General features: G+C 42.6%; 1 protein-coding gene and 1 pseudogene across 1 annotated transcript; both read left to right on the top strand.

Moving 5' to 3' along the window:
- Positions 1 to 184: 184 nt before the first annotated feature.
- Positions 185 to 27,882, top strand: SERPINB5 (serpin family B member 5). Its single transcript, XM_005586520.5, has 7 exons — positions 185 to 285; positions 8,640 to 8,814; positions 11,132 to 11,269; positions 13,478 to 13,595; positions 17,946 to 18,088; positions 24,237 to 24,404; positions 26,140 to 27,882. The coding sequence occupies exons 2-7, from the start codon at positions 8,647 to 8,649 to the stop codon at positions 26,530 to 26,532; spliced, it is 1,128 nt and encodes a 375-aa protein (XP_005586577.3). The 5' UTR covers positions 185 to 285; positions 8,640 to 8,646; the 3' UTR covers positions 26,533 to 27,882.
- LOC102121583 (ATP synthase F(0) complex subunit C1, mitochondrial pseudogene) lies at positions 22,155 to 22,565 on the top strand (annotated as a pseudogene).

Raw genomic sequence — 27,882 nt, 5'->3', positions numbered from 1 at the left:
CCCGAACATGTTGGAGGCCTTTTGGAAGCTGTGCAGACAACAGCAACTTCAGCCTGAATCATTTCTTTCAATTGTGGACAAGCTGCCAAAAGGCTTGAGTAAGAGCGGAGTGCTGCTGAGGCGGGGTGGGGCGTGGCGCTGGGCTGGCACAGTGGGCGTGGCGGTGCTGCCCAGGTGAGCCACCACTGCTTCTGCCCAGACACGGTCGCCTCCACATCCAGGTCTTTGTGCTCCTCGCTTGCCTGTTACTTTTCCACACATTTTCCAGGATAACTGTGACTCCAGGTAAGCAAGGTGGGGTAGCAGGGCTGGTGACTTCCTTTTTCAGGAAAATTCATAAAAATCATTATTTGAGCTGATTTGAGACGGTGAACAAAATGGGCATAAAGGGGCTGTGTTCAAAGATGGGCTGTCGGGTTGAGTACTGTCGCCTCTCATCCCCCATACTGGCAAGAGTTCCAGCTCCCAACCCTTTGGGCACCAGGAACACCATATAGGGAGTCAAATCACTTAACCATACAAGGTAAGAATATGAAGAAGTCACATGGCTCGGAGGTTTTGGTGGTAGAGGGGTGCAACCGTGATTCACGGAGGAGAAAATACTTCTGAGGACATTTTCAGGCCTACCTTGGAACTCAGAATGAATTTTGCAATGCTAGTTTCAGAAAGGGGATGGTACCCGCAAACCGGGAAAGTTGAGAAGGATTGGTGTGTCTGGTTGGCTCTTCTCCCTGGCTGACATTGTAAGGCTGAGATTTAGGCATATGGACTGCCCTTCTTTTTGGCATTTTAAAACATCAGATCACTGTTTATCTACTTGCAACTATATTCGTCTAAGTGGAAATTATTCTCCCTCCGGTTTCCTGGGTTTCAGCATAGCTTGGACTTATAAATTGGGCTTAAATTGGGCTGCTTGTAGTTTCTTACTCATACACTGTATGCTTTTTTTTTATGGCTTCATTTAAGCATATCATACTAAAAACCAACATGCCAGGCTATTCCAGAGACTCATAATCAGATCCTCCGAGCTGGGGGCTCTTAGACATATTTCAGCCCAGCCCCCTCATTCTGTAGATGAGGAGCGGAACTCACAGGGGTGACGTGGTGTCCAAAGTCACACCGCCTGTAAGTGGCAATGCTGAGATCGAATCAGGCCTTCAGGCTTGCAGCTCGGGATGTTTCCACAACACCATGGGTTCTGTTACCATCTTTTTCACCCCCTACATCTCCTGAGAGGTTTTCAATAATGGGTTCCAAACCTCAGTCCCCACCAGTGAGTGTAAGTGTTTGATGAGTTCCTTCATGGGTGGGGATGAAGCCTGTCTGAGGAAAGGAGTCTCCAAAGGAAATGAGTCAGCAGGTTTATATCTTTGCTTCCTAACGCCTTGAATTGTGCCACTTCAATCCCTCTAGGTTGCGGATTGACTTTGAGGCTATGCAGTCTCAGCGATTTGGGGCATTCTGGTGTGGCTGAGTCTGGCTGTAAGTTTACTGCTTGGCAACAGTGGGCTGGGTCAGTGGTCAAGGTCAGGCTTCTAAAGAGACAGTAGCAGCTATGATGCTTCAGAGCAAAGCAGACGCCCCCCTGCCATGGGAAATTAAAGCAATTAATCTCATTACTAATAGCTGTGTTGTACTTTCTTGCCCACAAAGCACTTTTCATATACATTGATTCACTTAATCACTTCGTTTAGTCCTCATATTCTTTCACATTGCAGACACTACAAAATATCCTGTTTTCTTAATCCTGCACATCCTCTGCTCCTCAAAGACTTAGAATGTGGACAACGGAGGTTGTGTTTTTTTGGCATTCCATCACTGATATTATAATAGGCAAGGTTTCTCATGGCATTCCCTAAGGACTAGTTATACCAAATACTCGAGAGATGCTTTTCACTATGTCTCTCCATCTTTAAAATGAGGCAGGCTGGGCTAAGTGATATCTACAATACTCTCACACAGCAAAAAGGTAGTTTTTTTCTTTCTTTTTTTTTGAGATGGAGTCTTGCTCTGTCACCCAGGCTGGAGTGCAGTGGCATGATCTTGGCTCACTGCAACCTCAGCCTCCCATGTTCAAGTGATTTTTCTGCCTCAGCCTCCCAAGTAGTTGGGATGACAGGTACGTGCTGCCACGCCACTCCCGGCTAATTTCTGTATTTTTAGTAGACACAGGGTTTCACCATGTTGGCCAGGCTGGACTCGAACTCCTGACCTCAAGTGATCCGCCCACCTTGGCCTCCCAAAGTGCTGGGATTACAGGCGTGAACCACTGTGCCCAGCCAAAAGTTAGTTTTTAAGGGATGAAAAAACTATGTTCATACCTCCATTTAAATATGCACACCCGTAATGTGTGGTTGAAGAGTGTGGTTGATGGTCTATAAGTAAAATGAACATATATTGTTCAAATCAGGATATGTTTGAGAGTAAATGGGGCACTGTTATTAATGTCAAGACAACAAACATAAACCAGGATTGTCCCAGGCAAAGTGGGATATATAGCAAACCTAACCACAGGACTTTTTTTTTCACCCAAATGGTCTAAAGACAAAAAATTTGAGGGCCATTGGCTCAGATGCATAAAAATCTTAGGAAATCTTGATACAAAGACCAGTAACAAGCTATAAGTCTAGAGAAGTGAGCACATCCCCTACCCCCAACCTAGAACATGTGTCTCTATTCATTGGGGCCACTTGCAGTCTCTGAATTGAGTCAGTTCTCCCTGTCGTGCATTTTTGCAAGGCTAACTTCTACTTACCCTGTAGGATTCAACTTTAGTGTGACTTACTCAGTTGTCACTGTCTCTGAGAAGGTATCACTGAGGTTTCTAGTATGAGGGAGTCTGTCACTGCTGGGGATCCCATAGTGACTTGTGTACTCATCAAAACACTTGTAACATTCATCATGGCACTAACTGACAACTCCTTGGAGGCAGGGACCATGTCATGTCCACCTTTGTTTTCTTAATGCCTACTCTGACACACATTAGGTACTCAGTTAATACTTATTAGATGAAAGCAACATCATACCAAGGGTTTACAACGTAAGTGGCAGAAAGGGAACAAGGGCTTCTTCAAGTAGAAAAATCAATGGGAAGAAGTTTTGCGATGATTAAACAAACCATGCAGGATATGTTGATATCTTCAAGAGAGACTTCAGGACATGTTGGATTTTTGGAACTCGAGAGACTTCTGAGAGAACAAAGGCCAGCAAAGATGCAATTACCAAGAAAGCAGGTGGTAAGGTGTGGCGGGGAAGTGCCAGGCTGGGAGCTGGAAGTAATGAATTCTAGGTCTGGTTTTGCCACTCTCACTCCCTGTGTGGGTGGCCTGGGAGACTCACTTCATCTTTGTCTGCCTCACTTTCCTCATCTGTAAAACGAAGAGGTGTGGCCAGCCTAGATCCTCTCCAAGATCTTGTCCCACTTTCAAGGTTTATAATTTAGCACAGATTGTGAAAGCAAGCTACTTGGAAATAAGTTCTTAAAACTGCATTTGTATTACTACTTAAACTTCCGTCTCACTGTTCTGTGGTTAAAATAAAGTTCCTTTTTAAACTTTTAAGTGCCTGAAAGATGTAGCGTTTTCTACATTGCAACTATAAACAAAGTTCTCCTTGTTAAAATGGTTACAGGGTTTTCACAGAAATGGAAGAAGGCCCTTGTGACAAGGCAATAAAATGGAACAAAACTTGTAGCAATTTTAGCACTTTCAACAGAAGTCATTAGGCACATACATTTACCATACAGGAATTGCTAATCTCTACTCTGGTACTTACAATTTTTATAGCATTCGATCATGCAAAATGGTCTGTGTAGAAGTTTGTATTTTTTCCAGGGCATGTATTGCTAACATTGCTGAGGTTTGTTTAAATGCTTTGATTGTCTTGCAACAAAAGTCGTGTGGCGATTGTGGCCAAAGTCATCTTTTGAGCTACCTCAGACCAGATCAACTTTATAGTGTTTTTAGGTCACTTGGGACTAATCACAGAGCCACTGATCAGATTTACCAGGAAATATTTGATTGATTACTTAGTGGGTGATTTTTTGCCACTACAACCATTTCCATGTACAGACCTTTTCTGTTGCCTCTGGCCAGCATCAAACAACACTGTGGCGGCTGGGACCGCAGATACTAAGGGCTGTATGGCCTTCCCAGAAATGAAGGAGAATTTTCTGAAAAAGGAACCAGTCAGCATAGGAACAGGAAGGCAGATCTCTTTGTGTTCACGCACTGATGAAAGCAACATCATACCAAGAGTTTACAACATAAGCGGCAGAAAGGGAACAAGGGCTTCTTCAAGTAGGAAAACCATAGGGAAGAAGTTTTGTGTCGATTAAACAAACCATGCGAATATGTTGATATCTTCAACGCACTGAGGGTTAGCATGCAAAGGAAGGGACTCACTCAAGGGGAAGGTCTGCCGGTGATGGGAGACAGCCCCGGAGATGTTAGGATGTCAGGTGTGCATCGATTCACATCTCCAACAGGGACCTGGATTGCAACAGAGCATTAATTGTATTGTGTAATTAGCTACGCTAAAAACCACAATGATCTTGTATCCACAATTATTTAGACCAAGTATATCTCAGAATGTTATGACGAATGAATGAATAATGCTTTAGTTGAATAAAGTGGTAAAATGAACATCTCCTCACCCTTTGATCCACTTCTAAGATCCGTTTGTAGGCGTTTGCAGCCAAACTCCCTCAGCAGATTAATTTAAGATCTTTTTTTTTTTTTTTTTGAGACGGAGTCTCACTCTGTCGCCCAGGCTGGAGTGCAGTGGCCGGATCTCAGCTCACTGCAAGCTCCGCCTCCCGGGTTTATGCCATTCTCCTGCCTCAGCCTCTCGAGTAGCTGGGACTACAGGCGCCCGCCACCTAGCCCGGCTAGTTTTTTGTATTTTTTAGTAGAGACTGGGTTTCACCGTGTTAGCCAGGATGGTCTCGATCTCCTGACCTCGTGATTCGCCCGTCTCGGCCTCCCAAAGTGCTGGGATTACAGGCTTGAGCCACCGCGTCCGGCCAATTTAAGATCTTAAACACCATTTTTCTATACAAAGGAAATCACTAGAATATTGTTTGTTATTGACTATGCAAAATTATTCTAGCTTCTCTTGGAGAATAATAAATACATGGTGGGAGGAACTACTAGTGTTTGTTAAAGCACTTTGTGTGTTTTCATATTATTATCAGTGTGATTAGCTCTCAACTTGTGGAAGTGTTAAGAAGCTTGCAGGGATATGGGTTTAGGCTTCTCTATTTGCTGAAGAAATAACTCATTACTTGTACATGTTGAGTTTTACTTGTAAATGAACTTGGCGTTATTAATATTAAATCTGCTGTGGAAGGAAGCCAGGTTTCCTGTTCAGAAAGTCTGTCCACAGATTTCCCAAACCTTTCGTGAAGTTTCTTTATATTTTCCCAGTGGTGGGCACACTGGGTGAAACACTCCACAGGCTTTCATTTTTGCCTCAGTATACTCTGCTGACTCAGTATACACCTAATGCCAGTCACTTTTCCCTGAGGTGTGATGTCACCTGTCGGCCCTCGCCCCTGCCCTGAGGGGAGAAGGAGTAAAGTTGTGGGCTTTAAAGAAAAGTGAGAGGCCCACCTGACTTCAGGGGTTCTCATGGTATATTTGCAGTGGGAACACTGGCCTGAGTGCACAGCTTAGGCAGAGCCTCAGGAGTCCATGTAGTTCAGCTCTGCTCCCAGAAAGGGAAGCCCTGACTGCCTGAATTTACCTAATTCTCTTTGGGGTCTATCAGTAACTACTAAATAGGTACGTAGACCTTTATTAGAACAGTGAAGTGTTTTAAATCTGAGGACCCCGTTACACTCTTAAAAATTATCGAAGACCCCAAATAACTGTTTCTTTAAAAATTTGCAGATTATATCTATTATTATTATTATTATTATTATTTTTTTTTTTTTTGAGACGGAGTCTCACTCTGTCGCCCAGGCTGGAGTGCAGTGGCCGCATCTCAGCTCAGTGCAAGCTCCGCCTCCCGGGTTCCCGCCATTCTCCTGCCTCAGCCTCCCGAGTAGCTGGGACTACAGGCGCCGCCACCATGCCCGGCTAATTTTTTTGTATTTTTCAGTAGAGACGGGGTTTCACCGTGTTAGCCAGGATGGTCTCGATCTCCTGACCTCGTGATCTGCCCGTCTCGGCCTTCCAAAGTGCTGGGATTACAGGCTTGAGCCACTGTGCCCGGCCGATTATATCTATTATTATTTACCAACTAGAAATAAAAACCAGACACATTTTGAAATGTTCACTTACTAATTTATTAAAATAATATAACCATTAAATGCTAATATGAATAATATATATATTTTAATATATATATATTATTTTTTATTTAAATTTTTTTTTTTTTTTTTGAGACGGAGTCTTGCTCTGTAGCCCGGGCTGGAGTGCAGTGGCCGCATCTCAGCTCACTGCAAGCTCCGCCTCCCGGGTTCACGCCATTCTCCTGCCTCAGCCTCCTGAGTAGCTGGGACTACAGGAGCCCGCCACCTCGCCCGGCTAGTTTTTTGTATTTTTAGTAGAGACGGGGTTTCACCGTGTTAGCCAGGATGGTCTCGATCTCCTGACCTCGTGATCCGCCCATCTCGGCCTCTCAAAGTGCTGGGATTACAGGCTTGAGCCATCGCGCCCGGCCTTAAATTTTTAAAATTTCAATTGCTTTAGGGGTACAAGTGGTTTTTGGTTACACTGACAGATTGTACAGTGGTGAAGTATAGGATTTTAATGTATCCATCACCCAAGTAGTGTACATTGCACCCAACAATTTTTTTTTAATACTTTAAGTTCTAGGGTACATGTGCAGAACGTGCAGGTTTGTTACATATGTATACATGTGCCATGTTGGTGTGCTGGACCCATTAACTCGTCATTTACATTAGGTATATCTCCTAATGCTATCCCTCCCCCCTACCGCCTCCCCACAATAGGACCCGGTGTGTGATGATCCCCTTCCTGTGTCCAAGTGATCTCATTGTTCAGTTCTCACCTATGAGTAAGAACATGCGGTATTTGGTTTTCTGTTCTTGTGATAGTTTGCTGAGAATGATGGTTTCCAGCTGCATCCATGTCCAGTGAAAAAATATGAGAAGAATGATATATGAGAAGAGTGATATTGTTTTTCATTTTTGCAAATCTCCTTAATATTTGGTTTAATAGAAGGGATGTCATATGGCCTCTGGAAAACTCCACTGTCTATTAGAGATTGAGAATGATAATGTCTTAGTATTATTATGAGAATAGTTTTAATCTCATGGACCTGCTGAAAGGGTGTTAGGGACTGCCAGGAGTCAAGACACAACACTGGAAATTGCTGTGTTAGAATTAAAGAGCTCTGAATATGACAAAATGCCTAGTTGCTGCTATATCCACTTTACCAGGCTACATATTTTGAAGTTGTTCTCTCTTTTCTTTAACTCCCATATTACTGATTATACCACTCACATGTCTTGGGCAGCTCTGTATTCTAGTTATTTGTCTACATAGCTGCCCAAAGAGACTATGAGCTTAGAGAAGGAGGAGGTCCACTGATCCTTGTAACACTCTGGGTAGTGTCTTGCACACAGATGCGTATTATGAACACAAACAATAACAGCTGCTGTTTAATAAGTATTGTTATGTGCTGGGTGTCCTGCAAAGGCATTACTTACTCTAAGGGTTTTCTAGCACTTCTATCACAAAGCACCACAAACCAGGCAGCTTAAAGCAACACAAGTTTTATTCACCCCCAGGCTAGGAGGCCAGTAGTTTGAAATGATGATGTCGGCAGGGTCGTGCTGTCTCTGAGGGCTCCAGGGGAGAATGTTCCATGACTTTCTCTTGGTTTCTGGTGTTGTCAGCAGTCCTTAGCATTCTTTGGCTTGTGGAAGCATCCCTCCAATCTCTGCCTCCTTTGCCATACGGCATGTCCTTCACACAGGTGAAGACATTTGTGTCTTCACATCTGCCCTCTGTGTATTGTTTCTGTGTCTCTTCTCTTATTCCTTTAAGGACACCAGTCATGTTGGATGAGGGCTCACCTAACTCCAGTGTGACTTCATCTTAACTAATGATGTATTAGTTAAGATATAGGAAATACCCCGTTTCCACATAAGGTCACATTCACAGGTAATGGGGATTAGGACTTAACATATCTTTTTTGGGGACACAAGTCAACCCATAACACTTACTAAATATGAAACTGAACCATGCAAAACTGCTGCAATTTGACTGTTTTTGTTTTATAAAAATTTTAACTTTTAGTTTAACTGAAATCCTAATGGAAACAATATGTGATAAATAAAACCAACTGATGTTGATTAGTGCTGTCAACTTTTCTGACATATGCTGGAGAAGTGTGACCACTGGGCTCCCAACAACGGCCACAGTGGCTAAGCAGGCCCAAGACTGCAGAGTCTAGGCAGAGCTGCCACAGAGGACCTCATATGCCTTCGGACATTTGCCTGGAAGTTTCTTCACAACTGATCTTACTTTTGAATTTACAGAAAGTTCCTTGTTTCTTCTGAGATCATTACTTTGTTTAAATAGAATTCTTATAGTGTTGGCAGAATGCAGGTGAGAAGATGTTAAAGATGCTTTAGAAATTAACCTCTCCCTTGTCCTTGCTTCCAGGCCCACAATGGATGCCCTGCAACTAGCAAATTCGGCTTTTGCTGTTGATCTGTTCAAACAACTATGTGAAAAGGAGCCACTAGGCAATGTCCTCTTCTCTCCAATCTGTCTCTCCACCTCTCTGTCACTTGCTCAAGTGGGTGCTAAAGGTGACACTGCAAATGAAATTGGACAGGTAAGCCCCAAACCTTTCTACTTTAAGTGGGAATAGTTATTAGAACCCATAGGCAGTGTCTTGGGAAAAAAGGAATGGAGACTTTGTGTTCAGAATTGGTCAAGATTCAGAGTTGTGCCATTCCAGGACTCCCTTAATCTTTTTTTTTTTTTTTTTTTTTTTGAGACAGAGGCCCACTACTCTGTTACCCAGGCTGGAGTGCAGTGGTGCGATCTCGGCTCACTGCAGCCTCCAGGTTCAAGTGATGATTGTGCCTCAGCCTTCGAGTAGCTGGGACAACAGGCGCCTGCCACAATGCCCAGCTAATTTTTGTATTTTTAGTAGAGATAGGGTTTCACCACGTGGCCAGGCTGGTCTCGAACTCCTGACCTCAGGTGATCCGCCTGCCTCGGCCTCCCAAAGTACTGGGATTACAGGCTTCTTAATCTGTTTTTAAATGTGAAAGCTCACTTGTAGGTAATGCAACTCACATTTGGGACAGGCATCAGGCTGTGATGGAGAACCTGGAGATCTGCTGGGTAATCACAGTTTTTTTCATTTTGACTTATGATATTTTAAATTTACAATGGGTTGAGATAACCTCATCATAAATCAAGGAGCATCTGTATCACTATAGGGTTTCTTTCTGGCTATGGTTGATTATCTAGCTTTGTAAAGTTCTTAGACCTTCAAATGAGATGATTTTAAGTCCTCATGTACTTTTAGATAATAAGTGAATGTTCTCCTAATTATATTTCATTATTACTCTTATACTAATCATTTAAGGTTCAACAGAATTTCTTTCCTATTAGCTCATAAGCATTTAAAAAGGGAACACCTTATTGTATTCATATGTGCCCAGAAAGTATGGCCCATAAGAGTTATTTAGGTCAGGATGAAGAATTTACACTTGGGACTGGAAGCAGCTTCACTACTGTGAAGAGGAGATGTATCTTCTCATCGAGCCTCATCTCTGAACTGCACAACTCCACTATCCCTACCCAATCTCCCATTCCTCATTTCTCATCTACCATTAGAGAAAGGCCAGAGAAAGAGAACTTCCTGGTAGTGGGTCTGTCCCTCAATAATTCCCCACGATCTTCTCAGTACATGCAACTGGTTCCCCAGCAGTAGTTACCTGGGCTCTTTAATTTCCTGGCCTCCTCCATCCGTCTTTGGGCCGGAGAGTTACGCACTATCTGGGACCAGCCCATTTGACCCTGCAATGCTGAGGCTATGTAATTCACTGGCGCAATGTGCCGGTTTGGCGGCCTTGCTTATCTGGGTTGTGGAATCAGGCCATGACCATTATGGGTTATGGAGTGAGGAGGGTATCATCTTATGCTGACATTACATGTTGTGGTGCTGCAAGGCCGAGAAGATGCTGGACTATTGGTTGGAACAAAAAAAAAAAAGTTAGGAACAAAATACAATGATTTAAGCCCTCCAAATGACAGTATCCTGGTTTTACATAGCTTACAATATTATTACAAGAATAATAATTAACAGCTTGAATCCGTATAATACTTTAGGTGTTTTACATGTAAGTAATCCTCATAAGAAATGAGGAAAGCAGGTATTCTCAGCCCATTTTACAGAGAGGAAAGGAGGCTCTGAACAGTTGGAGAAGATTCTCTGAAGAGTTGGTGAAGGCTGGGATTCACAGGCAGGGCCATCTGACTCTAGCCCACCCAGGGCAGCCCACCATTTATTGTAGCTGCCCATAAGAAATGACACACCTTTTACCTGGCATTTGCTAAACCACCCAGAGGCACTAGACAGACTCTGGCTAGAGGCACTTGTCCTGAAATCTGATTCCTGCCTGATGATGGTCTCTCTTGGTATTAATCTCTCTCTTCTGGTCTCTAAATTGGACAGAAATTATAACCCAGCTTCATCGTTCTCCAAGTTTGGAAATCTTTCTGTGTGAGTATTAAGGGCATCACTTTGAAGAAAGGACAAACGTTCTCGATAGTTGATTTGGAAGAGTACCTTTATGGTACTGTTTCTCAGTGGGGACAACTTGTCCTCCCCTTCCCACTCTGGGGACATCTGGCAATGTCTGGAGACATTTTGGGTTGTCACAAATAGGGGAAGGATGCCTCTGGCATCTAGTAGGTCAGAGATGCTGCTAAACTTCCTGCAGTACCCAGGATAGTCCCACAAAGACTCATTCAGCCTGAATGTCAATAACACTCAGGTTGAGGAGTCTTGCTTTATGGGAACTGGCCAGGAGGATTCTGTATGCCCAAGGACGTTGGTCATTATCACGTGTCCACTTCAGTGAAGCACCATTCAGAGGTAATGCTTTTCAGGTAATGGATTTTTCTCTTAACAGGTTCTTCATTTTGAAAATGTCAAAGACGTGCCCTTTGGATTTCAAACAGTAACATCGGATGTCAACAAACTTAGTTCCTTTTACTCACTGAAACTAATCAAGCGGCTCTACATAGACAAATCTCTGAATCTTTCTACAGTAAGTTGTTTAAAGCAAGTAGCAAGACTTAACTTTTTACAAGGAGTGGTATTTTCATGCTGTTAGACCTACAACTTTTTTTCAGTGAAATTAATTTCTAGGAGGTTCACTTGTGATTTGAGGCTTAAAATAAATAAATCCTAGTGGAGAGGTTAGGAGTACAGTGGGAGTCAATTGCGGTCACATCTTCTAACTCAAAATATAGAGAAGCTTATGGGCTTTCCTTTTCCCTCTCAAATAAATCTTACCCTCCTTTTAGCTTCCTCTGAGAGAATGGAGAACAGAGTAATTAACTCTCTAATAAATGTAGCTCCATAGACAAGGAGTGTAAGACAGCTCATTATTTAAACTTCTTTCTCCTTAAAGAGCAGGGCATATGGCCTGGAACAATGTTTTAAGCTCTCCACCTCATTTGTTATGCACAAAGTTCTGATGTTTCTCAAAATCAGTAAGAAAAATAATAACTATGAATTCACAATTTTCATCAGTCACAAATTAGTTTTGTTGTGCTGGGCTGGTCAGATGGGGATCTCCACAGGCAGTTCTGGTTATTTAAGTTTAGCCATTGCTCTAAGCAATCGTACAAAGAACACTATGGTACCCAATGTTGTAATATTTTAAAAATCTGTATTTGAAACACACAGACAGTATTCCAGACTACATGGAGGTTCCCTCTGTACTTCAGTAACATAGAGTTGATTTAGTTCCTGTTCGGATGGTCAGAATTTCAAACTTTCCAAATCTAAAAGCTAGACTACCAGCTTTTAAATATTTTACCATGATTTTGCAACTTTCTGCAGTAGGTATTTTTGTGGTTAAGATCTTTTGAGGACATGGGTTACTAGATATTGTTAATATATTTTTTGTTGCTTAAAGACACATATACACAACCATTTTTATTCCAACAATCATTGGAAGCATTAAAAAAAAACACTGAGATGTGAGTTGAAACCTGAGCATACAAAATTTCTAGAAGCTCCCTAAATGATCATTAAGGAGACAACACATTTTTATTGCTGGCAGTGAGGACAATGGAGGCCCTCCTTCATCTGGCTGAGGCTTTCTAATGTTTTCAGGTGAGATTGGTTCTCTCCATCAATGGTGACAGTCAGTCCCAAGGTTGATTTGCAATTAACTGAAGCTAAGTTAATTGGCTAAGGCTGAAGCTGCTCTGAAGAAATTCAAGAAGCCCTGTGCTTGGAAGTGAACTGACATAACATTGAATCAAGTTATATTTAGTTTGGTTGAACTTCTGTGCAACATCTGCAATGATCTTAACCAGACTAGGAGTTGTAAAGTTTTTTTTTTTTCCCTTTGAGATGGAGTCTTGTTCTGTTGCCCAGGCTGGGGTGCAGTGGCATGATCTTGGCTCATTACAAAAGATTTTTTAAGACTGCTTTCCATTGCTCCTGCTAGGTGCACAGCATCTGCAAATTTACTAAAGGTCCAAACAAGTGTGGTCTGTGGAGGATCTCTCACTTCAGAACTATCTGGGTGTTAAAAGGACAAGTTCTTGAGGCCCTTTTAACACCCAGGTACTTCTGATTGTCACGGTGGGAATGGGGTTTGGGGTTGCACATTTTAAATAAGCATTAGAGTAATAACTCCTGCTATGTTCTCTACAGCATTGTGTTTCCAACCTTAATATGCAGATGGCATACCTGGAAGTTCTGTTAAAATGCATTCCGATTCAGTATGTCTGGGGTGGGGTCTGAGATTCTTCACTTCTAACAAGGTCTCAGGTGATGCTGTACACCACCTTGGACCACAGTTTGAGTAGCAAGGGTCTACAGGATATTTATTTAGTTCAGCAAGGACAAGAGTTTTCTGTTCATAATTCTCTTTTCTATACATTTCCTATATTCTAACATATATGTATCTGTAGACATACAACATTTTCATGTTTCTGAAATTAGAACCCGTAAGATAATTGGGTATATTTAACATAGTGTTTCTTTTGTTTTCCTCAAAGCTGATATTAAACTGATAGATGCATTTAATAATTGAAATTGTCTTATAATTGAAAAAAAGAAACATTCAATACAAAGAATTTCACTGACTTCTACATGAGGTTTCAATTCATATAGTGTTACCAGTTTTGAAAGCGTACATATAGCAATTGATATTTAATAATCCTTTTGTTAGAAGAGAATAACAATGCAATAGCTTGACTACAGACTCTGATTTTATGAACTGCATGTTTTTCAGGAGTTCATCAGCTCTACGAAGAGACCCTATGCAAAGGAATTGGAAACTGTTGACTTCAAAGATAAATTGGAAGAAACGAAAGGTCAGATCAACAACTCAATTAAGGATCTCACAGATGGCAAGTACCCTTTAATTGTTCTGCTATCAATCATCAAGTAAACAGGGCCTTCCATCTCATAAATGCTTGCTCCAGGCATAAAAAAACATCTGGAGGATTCTCTGGATATTTTTACTACGCAAGCTAAATTCTTTCCCTTCCAGACATGTAAACAACTTGGATTTCTGGGCATTTCTTGTATCATCTCATCACTTGGTAGAAACTGTTGGTGCTTCAGTGTTAGTCTACTTTGTCTTGCTCTCTGACGAGCTGTCACAGGCCCTAGTGGAATCCTAGCTGTGCCTCTAACAAAGTGTGACTTTGGGTCAATCATGAGGCCATTTTTCAGTCTGGAAATAGAGGAATTGGATTATAACTTCATGATCCCCGAGGCCCCTTTCAGCTGACAAATTTTACAAATTTGTTAAGGAAAAAGGGACATAGGCAACATATGTATAAGAAAAACAAACGGGCTGGGCGCGGTGGCTCACGCCTGTAACCCCAGCCCTTTGGGAGGCCAAGGTGGGCGGATCACGACGTCAGGAGATCAAGACCATCCTGGCTAACACAGTGAAACCCCGTCTCTACTAAAAATACAAAAAATTAGCTGGGCGTGGTGGCGGGCGCCTGTAGTCCCAGCTATTCGGGAGTCTGAGGCAGAAGAATGGCATGAACCCGGGAGGCGGAGCTTGCAGTGAGCAGAGATCGCGCAGGGGCGACAGAGCGAGATTCCGTCTTAAAAAAAAAAGAAAAAGAAGAAAAAAAAAAAAAAAACCCAAACCAAACCAAACTAGCGTCAGCCTGTCCGAGGTGCCGCAGCTCCCCATGCTGGTCGCTCCTCTGATAGCCCCAGGGTCCAAGAAGCTCCTAACCGGTTCTTTCTCCGGCTCAGTGCTTCTTCTAGGCGTCTCCCTCGTCAGACTCCTCGTTCCTCCCTTAAAATTCCTGGTGAGTTGTCTTCCCTGCTGGAAAAGAATTAGGGTTATGATGATTTTGAGGGCAAGTCAGTGACTTTGTCCCCCTTCCCAGTGAATATATTTATAATTGCATCTGGAGAGACCCCTTGGGTGGCCGAATCTAGCCATGAAAGAATTAAGCCTAGGTAGTCGCTGCTGTCTAGGGAGGGATACACTTCCGGGGTAAGGGAGACCCACTTCCTGCGAGAATGCCTAGCGCCCCCAGCTGCTCGCTCTCTGTACTGACTGAGGAAATTCTAACGGGACAGTAACTGCAGGATGATAACATGGAAAGAACAGGGTTTCTGGAGTCATTCAGCACCTAGGTTCAAATCCAGACACTGGTACTTCCTAACTGATATTTGGACACAAAGCTTCAATTTACAGAACTGTAAAATGGGGCACATGTTACCTGATTTAATTTTTAAAATTGTATTATATTGTAATTTATTTCAATGGGTTTCGGGGAACAGGTGGTTTTTGGTTACATGGATAAGCTCTTTAGTGGTTACTTCTGAGATTTTGGTGTAGCCATCACCCAAGCAGTGTACACTGTATGCAGTGTGTAGTCTTCTATCCCTCACCTCCTTCCACTCTTCCCCCACCCCACGAAGTCTATTATGTCATTATCGTGCCTTTGCATCCTCATAGCTTAGCTCCCACTTATAAATGAGAACATACAATGTTTGGTTTTCCATTCCTAAGTTACTTCACTTAGAATAATGGCCTTCAGGCCAGACATGGTGGCTCATGCCATAATCCCAGCACTTTGGGAGGCTGAGGCAGGTGGATCCACCTGAGGTCAGGAGCTCAGGACCAGTCTGGCCAACATGGTGAAACCCCATCTCTACTAAAAATACAAAAATTAGCTGGGCATGGTGGCACGCACCTGTAGTCTCAGCTACTCGGGAGGCTGAGGCAGGATAATCACTTGCACCTGGGAGGCGGAGGTTGCAATGAGCTGAGATCGTGCCGTTGCACTCCAGCTTGGGTGAGAAGAGAGAAACCGCGTCTCCCAGAAAGCAACAACAACAACAAAACAAAGAGAATAATGGTCTTCAATTCCATCCAGGTTGCTGTGAATGCCCACCCTTCCTTCCTTCCCTCCCTCCCTCCCTCCCTCCCTCCCTCCCTCCCTCCCTCCCTCCCTTCCTTCCTTCCTTCCTTCCTTCCTTCCTTCCTTCCTTCCTTCCTTCCTTCCTTCCTTCCTTCCTTCCTTCCTTCCTTCCTTTCTTCCTTCCTGTCTCGCTCTGTCGCCCAGGTTGGAGTGCAGTAGCACCATCTTGGCTCACTGCAAGCTCCGTCTCCTGGGTTCACGCCATTCTCCTGCCTCAGTCTCCCGAGTAGCTGGGACTACAGGCGCCCGCCACTATGCCCGGCTAATTTTTTGTATTTTTAGTAGAGACGGGGTTTCATTGTGTTAGCCAGGATGGTCTCGATCTCCTGCCATCGTGATCTGCCCACCTTGGCCTCCCAACGTGCTGGGATTACAGGCATGAGCCACCGGGCCCGGCCTTTCTTTTTTCTTTTTTTTGAGATAGAATGTTGCTCTGTCGCCCAGGCTGAAGTGCAGTGGCACGATCTTGGCTTACTGTAACCTCCACCTCCCAGGTTCAAGGGGTTCTCCTGTCTCAGCCTCCCGAATAGCTGGGACTACAGGTGCGTGCTACCATGCCCAGCTAATTTTTGTATTTTTAGTAGAGACGGGGTTTCACCATGTTGGCCAGGCTGGTCTCAAACTCCTGACCTCAGGTGATCCGCCCGCCTCAGCCTCCCAAAGTGCTGAGATTACAGGTGTAAGCCACCGCATCCAGCCATGAAAAGACCTCTGAATTTGAAATAGGAGGCTCAGGATTGAAGGTGAAGCTCTGTCGGTTATCGGCTCCCATGCTTCTTTGTTCTTCAGGTTTCTTCAGTAATACAATATATATTCAACATATTCTATAGCGTTGGCAGGACAAGTTACATAATTTGCGTGGTCCAGGGCAAAAGTAAAATTGCTGGGCCTCTTGTGTAAACATTTATTAAGAATTTTGAGATGGTGACAGCTGAACATTAAACCAAGAGCAGGGCCCTTCACACAGGGGTCACAGGCCTGTGAAGTGGGCCCTGAACATTGGTCTGAAAATTGGAGATTAGGTAAATGAAAACCCTTTATAAAAAACCTGTGGGCGAGGCTGGGCACAGTGGCTCACGCCTGTAATCCCAGCACTTTGGGAGGCCAAGGCAGGCAGATCATGAGGTCAGGAGATGGAGACCATCCTGGCTAACACGGTGAAGCCCCATCTCTACTAAAAAATACAAAAAAACTAGCCGGGCGAGGTGGCGGGCACCTATAGTCTCAGCTACTTGGGAGACTGAGGCAGGAGAATGGCATAAACCTGGGAGGCAGAGCTTGCAGTGAGCCGAGATCCGGCCACTGCACTCCAGCCTGGGCGACAGAGTAAGACTCGTCTCAAAACAAAAACAAAAACAAAAACAAAACAAAAAAACAGCTGTGGGCTATTCAAATGTGAGGAGTTCTTTTTACTAAGGGATCACTTCCCTTGAATTGTTTTGGCTGTTGAGATTTAGCTTTGTAATAATTGCAATTGTGATTGAGCCCCATGGTGATTACAGTTGACCTTGAGGCAATCAGCCTGTCTGCAAGGAGTGCAACTGAGGGAGTGGATGGAGAGCTGTGGGGTGAAGGGGAGAACCTTCAGACATGCTTTCCAGCTGAGGAAACTAGAACAGCTCCAGAACCTTCAGACATGCTTTCCAGCTGAGGAAACTAGAACAGCTCCAGAACTTTCAGACGTGCTTTCCAGCTGAGAAAACTAGAACAGTTTCTTGGCGTCTCTGAGCCTCTGTTTACTGCACTGTAAAATGGAGATAATGATCTTTGCCTTATAGGATGATTGTGAAAAGAGTGAGATAATAGATGTGAAATTCTGGCATTAAGAAAGTGATTACGTATTTTCATTCAAGAGCACAGGCTTTGGAGTCAGAAAGAGCTGGCTTTGAATCCTGAATCCACCCTCGTTTATATATCATCCTTGGAAAGTGAGTTATCATCCCTGAGTCTCAGCTTCCTCATTCGTAAAGCAGGAAGAAATATATATCATGTGTATCAAATAGCTTGTATACTGCCTGACACAGAATAGGCATTCAGAGTGGTAGCTGTGTTTTCCTTCTTATTTCTCTTCCTTTCTTCCCCCTCCTTCATTCTCCTTTCCTGACCTCTTTGGTAGATCTGGTTGTGTCAAGTTAGAAGGAGAGAAAAGAGTCCTTCTGAAATGTGATGGTTGGAACTACCAGGTCTTACATGGTGTGACTTCATGAAGTGGTAAATACTCGGCGAATATGCATGTGAATTTCAGATGTAGTTTGGAAGAATAATTCTGCTACTTGTGTTTTCCTAAAATTGTTGCAGGCCACTTTGAGAACATTTTAGCTGACAACAGTGTGAACGACCAGACCAAAATCCTTGTGGTTAATGCTGCCTACTTTGTTGGCAAGTGGATGAAGAAATTTCCTGAATCAGAAACAAAAGAATGTCCTTTCAGAGTCAACAAGGTATGTGGGGCAGCGTGTAGCAGTAAAAGGAGCCCAATTATAGATGTGAAAAATGATAGGGACAGAGGGGGGCATAAATCCATTCCAATGAGGAACCTGAAGGCATGGTCGGCAAAGTGCCTTTCCTGAGATGAACAGCTGGAAGGTAAGTGGTACAAAAAGAACCAGAATCCAGAGGCCCTCCCTCCTCTTTTCCAGAATGTCTTCAAGGATCTGAGCTGAGTGAAATTTTATAGAATTTATAACCCAGCGAGGAAAGCTAAGTCACTGGCTGAAAAATAGCTACAAACATCTGAGAACTTTAGCAGAAAAGGAAAAGACCAAACTCTGTCATCAGAGGACTTTGGATTATCATGAAACCTTGACATCTTGGAATCTTGTTCCCCATTAACTTCTCTAACATCTCATTTTCTTATCTGTTGATAATGAAGTATATTGTTCTGGGATTTTAATTTATAATTTATAAGATGCTTTGATGGCTGGGCGTGGTGGCCCACACCTGTAATCCCATGACTTTGGGAGGCCGAAGCGGGCAGACCACCTGACGTCAGGAGTTGGAGACCAGCCTGGCCAACATGGTGAAACTCTGTCTCTACTAAAAATACAAAAATTAGCTGGGCATGGTCGTGGGTGCCTGTAATCCCAGCTACATGGGAGGCTGAGGCAGGATAATCACTTGACCCTGGGAGGCAGAGATTGCAGTCAGCCGAGACTGCACCACTGCACTCCAGCCTGGGCAACAAGAGTGAAACTCCATCTCAAGAAAAACAAACAAACAAACAAAAAACCCCAGATGCTTTGAGGCACTTGTTGGCTGTGAAAAAACAAAGTATAGCTTACTCATCGGCATCACTGGAAGTCATTATGGGAAGAATTAAGTGCCTGTTTTGCAGGCCAGTCTCATTGATACTGTTGAAGTAAATATGTTAAAATAATTAGTAGACAGTGGGTGCAGTGGCTCATGTCTGTAATCCCAGCACTTTGGGAAGCCGAGGTGGGCAGATCACAAGGTCAGGAGTTTGAGACTAGCCTGACCAACATGGTGAAACCCCATCTCTACTAAAAATGCAAAGATTAGCCGGGCATGGTGGCATGTGCCTATAATCCCAGCTACTTAGGGGGCTGAGACAGGAGAATGGCTTGAACCTAGGAGGCAGAGGTTGCAGTGAGCTGAGATCATGCCACCGCACTCCAGCCTGGGTGACAGAGTAAGAGTTCATCTCAAAAAAAAAAAAAAAAAAAAAAAAAAGAAATAGGTCAAGTACCTCTTTTGTAAATGAGACCAAGACCAAGGAACTGAGACTGGAAATTTGACCCATTTTATTGAAAAACCCAGAGATCTATATGATGATGTAATGTGGTCTCCTTGGGTGGGATCTGGCTTGTGTTAGACTGGAAGCAGCACTTCAGTTAGTACAATACTTAAGGGTAGCTTAATTACCTTGTAGCTCCTATGCATCAGTTCTAGTTTTCATGCTTCTCCCAGTACTTAGAGTACCTAGCATCAGTATCTTGTTTTTGCCAAATATAGTAGCACCTTCTTAATGCTAGCATCCATGAGGAAGAGTCCTGCAAGATACAATCTACACCTGGGTTAGCTGGATGGCTTCCATTACTCTTTCTTTCTTTGTTCCCATGGAATTTTTATTCATACTCCCCTCTGTCCCCTCCCAGAATATGCTTTGCACAGTGAAATCTGTTTGCTTATATAGATCCCCTACTAGTGCATGGGATTTTTAAGGTAGGGACAATGCCTGATTCATCTCAGGGTCTACAATTTCTGGCCAAGTCCCTAACACATCAGTAGGTGCTCAGCAAATTTGTTGAATGCTCAGTCGCTAAGGGTCAGTTTGTTTAAACAATGAATAGCAGACAAAGCCTGACCTTCCTGAGCTTAGCTTCCCAACTGCAGTGGTCTTCTCAAAACTGACTGCAGGGACAGGATTGACCCTGTACACAAGAGGTCTGTCTGAGATTCTAGAGACACACTTTAGGCTCTTCACACTCTTGTGTTTTGCACACACAGGTCCTTGAGTTTTAAACATGGCTTTTTGACCTTCTCAGTGTTGGCTTTTATCTGGAGTGGAAGTGCAACGTGACTTTACCCAGCCTCTACTGTGAGTTAGGGAGGGGTGTTGGCCCCACTGGCCCTGACGGCATCCACACACCCTTTGTTGTCATGGAGTGACCCCTCTGACTCCTTTGATCAGTGATTGGCTCTCCTCCCTGGCAAGGGCTGGCAAAGGGTTCCTAACTCTGTTTAAGTGAAAGCTGAAACAGGTTGCCAATGGTGCCTCTCACCAAGGCCCCGAGCCAGCCTGGAAGGAATACCATGAAAATGTTGCAATAGTCAATGAGTAGAATGTGGACTTTTGTGTCAACCACACTAAGAGTTGTACTTTTTTCATTAAGAAAGTATTAATATGTGTTTTTTGAGAAGGGAGAAAGAATGTGTGCTATTCTTTTATTCTTGCTGTTAAATCATAAAGCTAGGTTATATAAGATCCTGGAAACTCAGCCTTTATGAACAGAATTAATAAGAGTTTGAAATGTCTCATTGATCTCTCAGTGTTTCACTTGGTAAAGCAATAAAATGCTATTCACGACTGCATGAGGCTACACCCTTCTTTTGAATGCCGATGCTATTACTTCTCCTTTGTTTTCTTTGAATTGCTTTGTCAGCCCTTGAACTTTTTGAGTGACATTACTAAACCTTTTCTCATGTCCTGTGGTGTCTCTGGTAAGGGTTAAATTGGTAAAACTATATTATTAAAAGTTTAGTACTTATTCCGATAAATGTATCTATCCATATATATCTATATTAATATATATGTTGTATTATATTTTCTGGGATAGGTAGTCTTTATTTGGTCCTCTTTTCAGAAGATATGACTCAACATGTGTTTCAGAAAATAAAGTACCCATAGTCAGTGCTGATAAGTGAAATTGATGACAGTTTTTGGAGGCTACAACTATGTGCACATTCAGAAACTATTAGCAGTCTAACCTTTTGGAGATTTTTTTTTTTTTTTTTTTTGAGATGGAGTCTCGCTCTGTCACCCAGGCTGGAGCACAGTGGTGCGATCTCTGCTCACTGTAAGCTCCACCTCCCAGGTTCACACCATTCTCCTGCCTCAGCCTCCCAAGTATCTGGGACTACAGGTACCCACCACCACGCCTGGCTAATTTTTTGTATTTTTAGTAGAGATGGGGTTTCACCGTGGTCTCGATCTCCTGACCTCATGATCCGCCTGCCTCAGCCTCCCAAAGGGCTGGGATTACAAGCATGAGCCACCACACCCGGCCCTGTTGGAGATTTTTAGACAAATTTCTTTAGGAGTAATATATTTTAAGACAATATCCTCTTTAGGAGAAATAAAGGGAAGAATTATCTGTTAACCTCCAAAGTAGTATGTTTTCCTATAATTCTGTTTCTGATTACAGATAAGAGTTGAAGTCTTCCATTATTTATCAGCCAGATATTCAGTGAGCACTACAAGCTGGGATAGAAGTGAGCACTACAAGCTGGGATAAAAAATAAGACTTAGTTTCTGCCTTGACCGTATTCTAGTTGGGGTTGGAAGTGGAAAGACAATCACTAGATAATATTTCCAACACTGTAGCAAGTGTTAAAATAGAGGTATATACAAACGTAAAATAAATAAGGTTTAACTGTGCTTGAGAGAGGGATTGGGGAAGGTTCAGCTTAGTATTTAAAGATACCAGATGCAAGTTTACTGGAGTATTATGCTTGCAGGCTTGGTATGAGGCTTGAAATTTCTCCCCGAAGAGATTTAGTTAACAGGCAAATATCCCATGGGAGGTATACGTCAATAGGTTATACTACATTGCTGTCAGTCTTTTACATCTTAGTGTGAATTAATTTTCCTTCAGAAAATCAGTCATCTGTGGAGCAGAGACAGGAGGCCAGGTGTTAATAGGGGCAAAGAGAAGAGAAGGCCTGGGCAGTGCTTGGAGATAAAGACTTGAGTGATCAGACCCTTCCATGGGCTCCCTTTAAGAAGAACAGGGCGAGACCAAGGGCTAAAGTTGGGAGAGTGAAAAAATGCAGACCACAGGGGCATTACTTATTTCTCCAGCTCTGATCTGCTGTTTTACTAGAGGTCTAATTAGGCCTGTATCTGCCTCCTTCTTGAATAGCCCAGAGAATTCATCTAAACAGCCTTCCTACAGCAGCTCCCCACTTTAGGTGGCCAAACAGGAGTTCTAGACCAGTGTTGTCTCCCGGAACATTGGCACAGCAGCCAAGTTGATTGGTGCTGGGGCAGACACAGTTGGTGTGGCTGGTTCAGGGACTGGCATTGGAATGGTGTTTGGCAGCTTGGTCATTGGCTATACCAGGAACCCGTCTCTCAAGCAGCAGCTCTTCTCCTATGCCGTTCTGGGCTTTGCCCTGTCTAAGGCCATAGGGCTGTTCTGTTTAATGGTCGCCTTCCATATCCTCTTTACCATGTGAGGCTCTGTGGGGGTCACCTGCCTGTCCCTGCTGCTGCAACTCCACACCGTTCCTGGTGCTGGGGTATGGTAAGCTTTATCACTGAACACAATGTTTCTGGAAAAAAAAAAAGAGCAGGGCATACAGTGGAGCTCAAAGGGACTTAGAGATAATTTTAAAAAGACTTAGAGATAATTTTAAAGAACGTTTTCCTTTTTAAAAATTATGCAATACTCCAAGCATTCAGAAAATGATAGAGAATAATAAAACAAACACCCATATACCGATCAATCATCTTTTTGAACTTAATATTTTGCCTTAATTATTTCAGAATTTTAAAGAAAAAATATAAGAACAGTTGCATTGCTTTGTATGTATCCCTTCACTGCTCACTCCACTGTCCTGTTCCTCTTTCTTCCTCCCCAGTGGTAACCATTATTCTGAATATACAATTTCTTCATTCTACTGACAAGAATACTGAGGCCTAGAGAGATTGAGGGATTTGCTCAAGGCCACAGAATCTGTTTATGTCACATTTGGGACTAAAAACCAAGGTTCTTATCTTCAATCCAGACTTTGTTCATTAGCTCGAATCTAAGTAGGTGGCAGTACAGCGGGGAGTGGGCAATTCAAACCAAAGACAAACAGAGAGGTCACAACAAATACTGTTTTGTTCTGCTATATGCTAAGTTTGTTGTTGTTATTGTTTGTTTTGAGACAGAGTCTTGCTCTGTTGCCCAGGCTGGAGTGAGTGCAGTGGTGCGATCTTGGCTCACACCAACTTCTGGCTCCCATATTCAAGCAATTCTCCTCCCTCAGTTTCCCAAGTAGCTGGGATTATAGGCTTGTGCCACCATGCCTGGCTGATTTTTGTATTTTTTATTAGAGATAAGGTTTCACTATGTTGGCCAGGCTGGTTTTGAACTCCTGACCTCAAGTGGTCTCCCAAAGTGCAGGATTACAGGCGTGAGGCACTGCGCCCAGTCAGTTTTTGAAATTAGGTATTTTATTGGGAAAAGCCATATGAATGGTTATGTGGATTTGCAGTAGAATTTACTTTCAAGTCAGCTCCACCAGGAATAGTTTAAAGATCTCATAGGCATCTGTAATGAATAACAAACATTGCTTGCATTTTCAGCCATACAGTCTTATTTTTAAGGTTTGATCTATGTAAATACAGTATTATATATAGTTCCTGTAATGTGTAACATGTAGATTATAAAGTATATGAATAACTTTTCAAAGGAACACAGACTCTTCACAGGACAGTCTCTGGTTTGGGTGCCATACAGTTTGGATCTCGGTGGATGATGAATTATAAGCCATAATAATCTGACACTATGTCAAGAGCAAATTTGTGTGTATATATATGTATATATGTACATATATTTATGTGTTTGCATATATATGTGTGTATATATGTGCATGTGTGTATATATGTATGGGGTTATATATAGTGTGTGTATATACAGGTGTGTGTATAAGTATATGTATATATGTGTGTATATGTATGTGTGTATGCATATATACGTATGTGTGTAAATGTGTATATATAGGTGTATGTATATATGTGTTGTGTCTGTATATATACATGTGGGTATATATACATGTGGGTATATGTGTGTGTGTGTATATATATATTTATGCATGTGTAAGTTGAAAAGTAAGCAGTCCAGATTTTCCCTTTTACAGACAGACACGAAACCAGTGCAGATGATGAACATGGAGGCCACGTTCTGTATGGGAAACATTGACAGTATCAATTGTAAGATCATAGAGCTTCCTTTTCAAAATAAGCATCTCAGCATGTTCATCCTGCTACCCAAGGATGTGGAGGACGAGTCCACAGGCTTGGAGAAGGTAAGGAGGAGGCAGGTGCTCGCCACAAAGGCACCCCCTATCTTGGCAAAGAGTCGTGCAGACAGGAGTGTGTGGGCCATGAGAGCTGGGCTGGCAGCCCTCCTTATTGCCATTGGCTCAGTCACCTCCAAGGTCCCATGCTTCTTTCTGGGGCCTTTCCTCCTTAATATTAACAACAGCCAACATTTATTTGGCACTTACAGTGTTCTAGGGACTGTGCTAAGTTGCCTACATGCATTATCACATTTAATTCTTACAGCAGGCTGATGAATTAGAGACTGTTACCACACTCTTGTTTACCAGTGAGGGAACTGAGGCACAGAGGGGTAGGTAATGGGTCTGTGGTCATATAATTAGTCAAGGGTGTGTGCAGGATCAGGATTTGAGCCCATGTACTTGGAGCCAGGTTCTTAACTAAAGGCTAGAGTGCCTCCCTCATCTCCTAGGGAGTAAGGTACTACGTTGCTACGCACTGCCAGGTCCACTATCATGTGACCTGATATCAAGCATACTGTCTCCTACTCTTTCTTTTTTTTTAATTAGTGGATGTTATTTTTTAGAGCAGCTCTATGCTTACAGAAAAATAAGCGGAAAGTACAAGAAATTCCCATATGCTCCCCTTCCCGTCTCAGGCCTACCGTTTCACCTGTTATTAGCATCTTGCATTAGTGTGGTATGTTTGTTACAATTGATGAGACAATACTGATATATTATTATTATTATTATTATTATTGTTTTAGAGACAGGGTCTTGCTCTGTTGCCCAGGCTGGAGTGCATCCACCCGCCTTGGCCTCCCAAAGTGCTAGGATTACAGGCGTGAGCCACTGCACCTGGCCGCATCTGTCTCATTTTTTAAACCAGCTAAAAGGGATGCATTCACTACCTATGACCTTAGGGAATGGCTCAGAGTTAGTTCAAGTTCCCATTAAAAAAAAGTAACTTCAGCTTTAATTTAATTTATTAAATCTGATGCCATTCTTAGTACATGAATATTCTGGATTTCCTCGTAGAGAAATTACAATAAGCATTCAAGAAATATGTATAAAAAGCTTTCTAATTTTATATTCATTTCACTATTGTGTATGCAACATCATAATCCAGGCATTTGTTTCTATAAATCTATTCTCTAACTTAAGGTTGGGTGCGGTGGCTCACACCTTTAATCCCAGCACTTTGGGAGGCTGAGGCTGGCACATCACTTGAGGCCAGGAGTTTGAGACCAGCTTGGCCAACATGATGAAACCCTGTCTCTACTAAAAATACAAAAAAAAAGTTTTAGCTGGGCGTGGTAGAGTGTGCCTGTACTCCCAGCTACTTGAGAGGCTGAGGCATGAGAATTGCTTGAACCCAGGAGGTGGAGGTTGCAATGAGCCAAGATCATACCATTACACTCCAGCCTCGGTGACAGTGCAAGATTGTCTAAAAAATCCCAAACAAACAAACAAACAAACAAACAAAAAAACTACTCTCTAACTTAAAATGAAAAGACAGAACCCTGCCCTCATAAATTTCAGTGCACAGGGAACACTGTTATAGGCTGGGGAGGAGGAGGACACAGCTGGGTGGCTGCTGGGTCTCCTGAGTCACATACCAAAAACTTCTGGGCCATCTTTGATGTTCCACCCAGACTGCTTTGAAACTGAGCTTATAATAACACCTTATGTTTTCAATCAAGCCAGGTCTTTCACAATTGGAAATAAATAAAAATAATTTCTTTTCATTTTTGTCCTTCAGATTGAAAAACAACTCAACTCAGAGTCGCTGTTGCAGTGGACTAATCCCAGCACCATGGCCAATGCCAAGGTCAAACTCTCCATTCCAAAATTTAAGGTGGAAAAGATGATTGATCCCAAGGCTAGTCTGGAAAATCTAGGGCTGAAACATATCTTCAGTGAAGACACATCTGATTTCTCTGGAATGTCAGAGACCAAGGGAGTGGCCCTATCAAATGTTATCCACAAAGTGTGCTTAGAAATAACTGAAGATGGTGGGGATTCCATAGAGGTGCCAGGAGCACGGATCCTGCAGCACAAGGATGAATTGAATGCCGACCATCCCTTTATTTACATCATCAGGCACAACAAAACTCGAAACATCATTTTCTTTGGCAAATTCTGTTCTCCTTAAGTGGCATAGCCCACGTTAAGTCCCCCCTGACTCTTCTGTGGATGCCGATTTCTGTAAACTTTGCATCCAGAGATTCATTTTCTAGATACAATATCTATAACTGCTGGATCAGGAAGCCACCAGTACTTGTCACATGTAGCCTTCACACAGATAGACCTTTTTATCCCAATTCTATCTTTTGTTTCCTTTTTTCCCACAAGACAATGACATATGCTTTTAATGAAAAGGAATCACCTTAGAGGAAAAACATTTATTCATTATTTGTCAAATTTTCTGGGGTAGTTGGCAGAAATACAGTCTCCACAAAGAAAATTCCTTTAAGGAAGATTTGGAAGCTCTTCTTCCCAGCACTATGCCTTCCTTCTTTGGGATAGAGAATGTTCCAGACATTCTCGCTTCCCTGAAAGACTGAGGAAAGTGTGGTGTATGGGAACCACGAAACTGCCCTGGCTCCAGTGAAACGTGGGCACATGCTCAGGCTACTATAGGTCCAGAAGCCCTTATGTTAAACCCTGGCAGGCAGGTGTTTATTCAAATTCTGAATTTTGGGGATTTTCAAAAGATAATATTTTACACACACTGTATGTTATAGAACTTCATGGCTCAGATCTGGGGCAGTACCGTATAAATCAACACCTTAATATGCTGCGACAAAATGTAGACTATTCAGACAAAATGCATACCTAAAGACTAGCTCATAAGGGGTCAAATGTTGCTGGCAAATGCGTATGCCACCAACTTACAAAAACACTTTGTTCGCAGAACTCTTCAGATTGTGGAATGTTGGATAAGGAATTATAGACCTCTAGTAGCTGAAATGCAAGACCCCAAGAGGAAGTTCAGATTTTAATATAAATTCACTTTCATTTTTGATAGCTGTCCCACCTGGTCATTTGGTTGGCACTAGACTGGTGGCAGGGGCTTATAACTGACTCACATGGGGATTCTCACAATAGCCAATATCAGAATTTGTGTTGAAGGAACTTGTCTCTTCGTCTAATATGATAGTGGGAAAAGGAGAGGAAACTACTGCCATTAGAAAATATAAGTAAAGCGATTAAAATGCTCACATTACCTTGACACATAGTTTTTTCAGTCTATGGGTTTAGTTCTTTAGATGGCAAGCATGTAACTTATATTAATAGTAATTTGTAAAGTTGGTTGGATAAGCTGTCTATGTGGCAGGTTCATGGATTAGTTCTCTATGAAAAATATATATTTACTGAAGATTTTGTGACATTCCTTCTCCCATCGCTTCCTTGCCATGCATTGTAAATAGGTTCTTCTTGTTCTGAGGTTCAATATTGAATTTCTCCTGTGCTATTGACAATAAAATATTATTGAACTACA

Source organism: Macaca fascicularis, chromosome 18, assembly GCF_037993035.2.
Source record: "Macaca fascicularis isolate 582-1 chromosome 18, T2T-MFA8v1.1".
Taxonomy (NCBI): Eukaryota; Metazoa; Chordata; class Mammalia; order Primates; family Cercopithecidae; genus Macaca; species Macaca fascicularis.
The sequence above is the reverse complement of the archived record's forward strand: the minus strand, read 5'-3'. Positions and strand labels throughout refer to the sequence as shown.

Coding starts and splice junctions, on each gene's coding strand:
- SERPINB5 (XM_005586520.5), top strand. CDS start 8,647: ATGGATGCCCTGCAACTAGCAAATTCGGCTTTTGCTGTTGATCTGTTC. Junction 8,815..11,131: donor CTGCAAATGAAATTGGACAG/GTAAGCCCCAAA, acceptor TTCTCTTAACAG/GTTCTTCATTTTGAAAATGT. Junction 18,089..24,236: donor GTCCTTTCAGAGTCAACAAG/GTATGTGGGGCA, acceptor TCCCTTTTACAG/ACAGACACGAAACCAGTGCA.